The 3107-nt window shown below is 36.5% G+C and overlaps 1 protein-coding gene across 1 annotated transcript; it reads right to left on the reverse strand.

Moving 5' to 3' along the window:
- LOC145107027 (uncharacterized) lies at positions 1-2874 on the reverse strand. Its single transcript, XM_079043913.1, has 4 exons — positions 2520-2874; positions 605-2369; positions 446-545; positions 1-366 (listed from the first exon to the last, which is right to left on the reverse strand). Exons 1-4 carry the CDS (start codon positions 2872-2874, stop codon positions 1-3), a joined length of 2586 nt encoding a protein of 861 aa, XP_078900039.1.
- Between the last annotated feature and the right edge of the window lie 233 nt (positions 2875-3107).

Genomic DNA, 3107 nt, shown 5'->3' on the forward strand with positions numbered 1-3107 from the left:
CTAATCTTTTAGTTCAACTAGTGTGTACCCCAATTTATCCCTTTTTACCCCATTTCTATTGTCAACCCAATCACACATGAAAATTGGAATTCTTTTAAAATGATAATCTAGTACCCATATCTCTTGTAAAACACCATAATAAGTGTTTTTGGCATATGCTACAACTTCTTTACTGATGTGTGTGTCAGTTGCAACAACACTAACCCCACTGTTTTGGTAAACTTTACCTTCACGTGCTTTTGTACGAAAACTATATCCATTAATAGCATATACATCGTATTTAATAATGTTCTTATTGGGTCCATGTGAAATCCATCTCATTATCTCTGTTATACTTTCTCTACAGGCCCCTAACTCTCTCTCTACCTGAACTGTAATTACACTATGAATTTAAGAAATCAAGACAAAAGTAACAAAGAACACAACATATCTGAAAAGAATATACCTCCTTTCGTAACCAATGAGCAAATGTTTTACTATGATCTTGTTGTAGATGTGCCTTTCGTTTAGTAGGGTGTAGATGTTCCAAAAATTCCATATGTCGTCTGTCAATACGTTAATGTTAATATTATAACAAAAAAAACATACATGTAAAAAACCTTACTTGATATACGGGAATACTTCAGATGTATTTTGCAATACAAAGAAATGTGCTTTGCTGAATAGTTCTGCAGAAACTTCTACCGATTTAGCAGCTGATAGAGGAGTACCGTCCGTAATAGAGCTACTATCTACACCTTTATGAATTCCACATTTGTTATGATTGTGAGGTGGAATACCAACAGTATCCATCTTTTTAAGGAATTGACTAAAAAACTCAATTGTCTCTTCTGCAACATTCTCTTCTGCAATGTATCCTTCTGGTCTATTTTTGTTTCGCACGTGCCCCTTAATAACCTTCATAAACCTTTCAAACGGGTACATCCATCTAAAGAATATTGGACCGCATAATTTTACTTCCCTAGTTAGATGAACGGTTAAATGAATCATCACATCAAAAAATGATGGTGGAAAGTGTTTCTCAAGAAGACATAAGGTTACACATAACTCCTCTTGCAACTTATCGAGCTCATCCACTATGATTTCTTTGCTACATATTGATTTGAAAAAGAAACAAAACCTTGTAATAGCAACTCTCGTGGGTGGATGCATAATAGATCGAATTGCTATGGGCAAAAATTGTTGCATGAGCATGTGATAGTCATGTGGTTTTAGTCCGATCAACTTCCTATCCTTTAGACTCACCGAACTAGAAAACTTAGAACAATACCCTTGAGGAACCCTTAAGTTGTATAAAGTCTCACAGAATTTGTCTTTTTCCTCTTTTGTCAATGTACAACCTGTTGCGGGAAGTGTTGTGTTGTTCCCTTCTATCTGAGGATGCAACTCTGGTTTTAAACCAAAATGAACCAAATCCAATCGAGCTTTATAACCATCTTTCGTCTTCCCGGGAACGTTCAACACAGTTCCTGTTAAACTCTCGCCCACGTTCTTTTCCACATGCATAAAATCTATACAATGTGGAACCAAATTGTCGGGCCAATACCTTAGTTGTCTATACCATATATTGAATTTCTTCCAGTATGTATTATTTTGCTGGCCCACATCTGAAGTACCCACCTGGTGTGATTTTCTCTTTTTTTTATTAATCTTCCCAACTTTTCCACTTGTAGATTGTTGGATTTCTGCCTCCTTGCCCTTATTAACCTTTCCCCATTTATTAATTATAAATTTCACCCTGTTATATATTTCCTCCCAATTCATAGGTTTTGGAGAGGGTGAGAACTCTTGTTGTCTATTGAATGCCTTCTTTTGTCTTCTGAACGGGTGATCATACGGTAGAAATCTTCTATGACCAGCATAACTCTGCTTATTCGATTCAGGGAGTCTAATGCAGTGTGTCTCTTCGCCACACACAACACAACCTTGAAAACCGATGTATGGGCAACCACTTAATGTACCTAGAGTAGGATAATCATTAATAGTCCATAACACAACTGCACGTAGTTTAAAGTGCTCTTGTGCATATGCATCGTATGTTTCAACTCCAATATCAAATAATAATTGCAGATCATCAATAAAAGGTGCTAGGAACACATCAATATCGTTTCCTGGTGTTCCCGAAATCAATAACGAAAGCGTGATGAACTTTCTCTTCATACACAACCATGGTGGAAGGTTGTAAATGACAGTTAAAACAGGCCAAACACTATGATTCCTATTTCCTCTGTTCACATCGACCCCGTCAGCCGAAATTCCTAGCCGCAAATTTCTTGGTTTGCTAGCAAAATCAGGATATTTGTCATCAATGGCAGCCCATGCTGGTGAATCAGCTGGGTGAATTAAAACGCCAATATCCACCTTTCTTTCTGTTGCGTGCCATGTTAAATCTTTTGCAGTAGTCTTAGACTGAAAAAGACGCTTTAAGCGCGGAATAATTGGAAAGTACCACAAAAATTTTGCAGGAATATTGTTGTAAATTTTATTTTTTTGTTCATCAACCTTTCATCTTGATTTACCACAAGTAGGACATGCTGCCAAGTCTGTGTATTCGTTTCTGTAAAGTATACAGATGTTGACACATGCATGTATCTTAGTATACCCTGAACCCATTGCCTTGAATGCTTTTTTCGCATCGTATGTACTACTGTACATTTCGTTTCCTTCTGGTAACATATTTTTGATCAAAACTAATAATTCTGTAAAGCACTTATCTGATACTCCATACTTACTCTTCAAGTTGAGTAGTTGAATGATTACAGATAATTTTGTGAAATTATGACACCCTGTGTATAGGGGCTTCTCGGCATCTTTTATCAGTTCTCTAAACTTATCAGGGTTCCCAATAAAATTTTCTTCTACAGCTTCAACCATCTCAACTGTTTATGCAGCATCTGTTGGCATTTCTGTGTTCATGTTCATGGAATCTACAACGTTTGACGTATCCATGTCAAAATTATGTTCATATATATAACTTCTTGGTGGTTCTTCTGTTTCTCCATGCTTATTCTAATTTGTGTATGTTTGATCAATTCCATTCCTGAATAGATGATCATCTACCACATCCACCGAATGAGATATGTGGTTTACACACTTAACACATGGAC

Source organism: Lactuca virosa, chromosome 4 (genome assembly GCF_052849685.1).
Source record: "Lactuca virosa cultivar CGN04683 chromosome 4, Lactuca_virosa_CGN04683_v6, whole genome shotgun sequence".
Classification (NCBI taxonomy): domain Eukaryota; kingdom Viridiplantae; phylum Streptophyta; class Magnoliopsida; order Asterales; family Asteraceae; genus Lactuca; species Lactuca virosa.

What these genes read in the sequence shown, in the direction of transcription:
- LOC145107027 (XM_079043913.1), bottom strand. Translation starts at nt 2,874, where the DNA reads ATGGTTGAAGCTGTAGAAGAAAATTTTATTGGGAACCCTGATAAGTTT. An exon ending in GGCAGCATGTCCTACTTGTG is followed by an intron (nt 2,370 to 2,519) that starts GTAAATCAAGAT and finishes GGCACGCAACAG; the next exon opens with AAAGAAAGGTGGATATTGGC. An exon ending in GAAGTATTCCCGTATATCAA is followed by an intron (nt 546 to 604) that starts GTAAGGTTTTTT and finishes ACGTATTGACAG; the next exon opens with ACGACATATGGAATTTTTGG.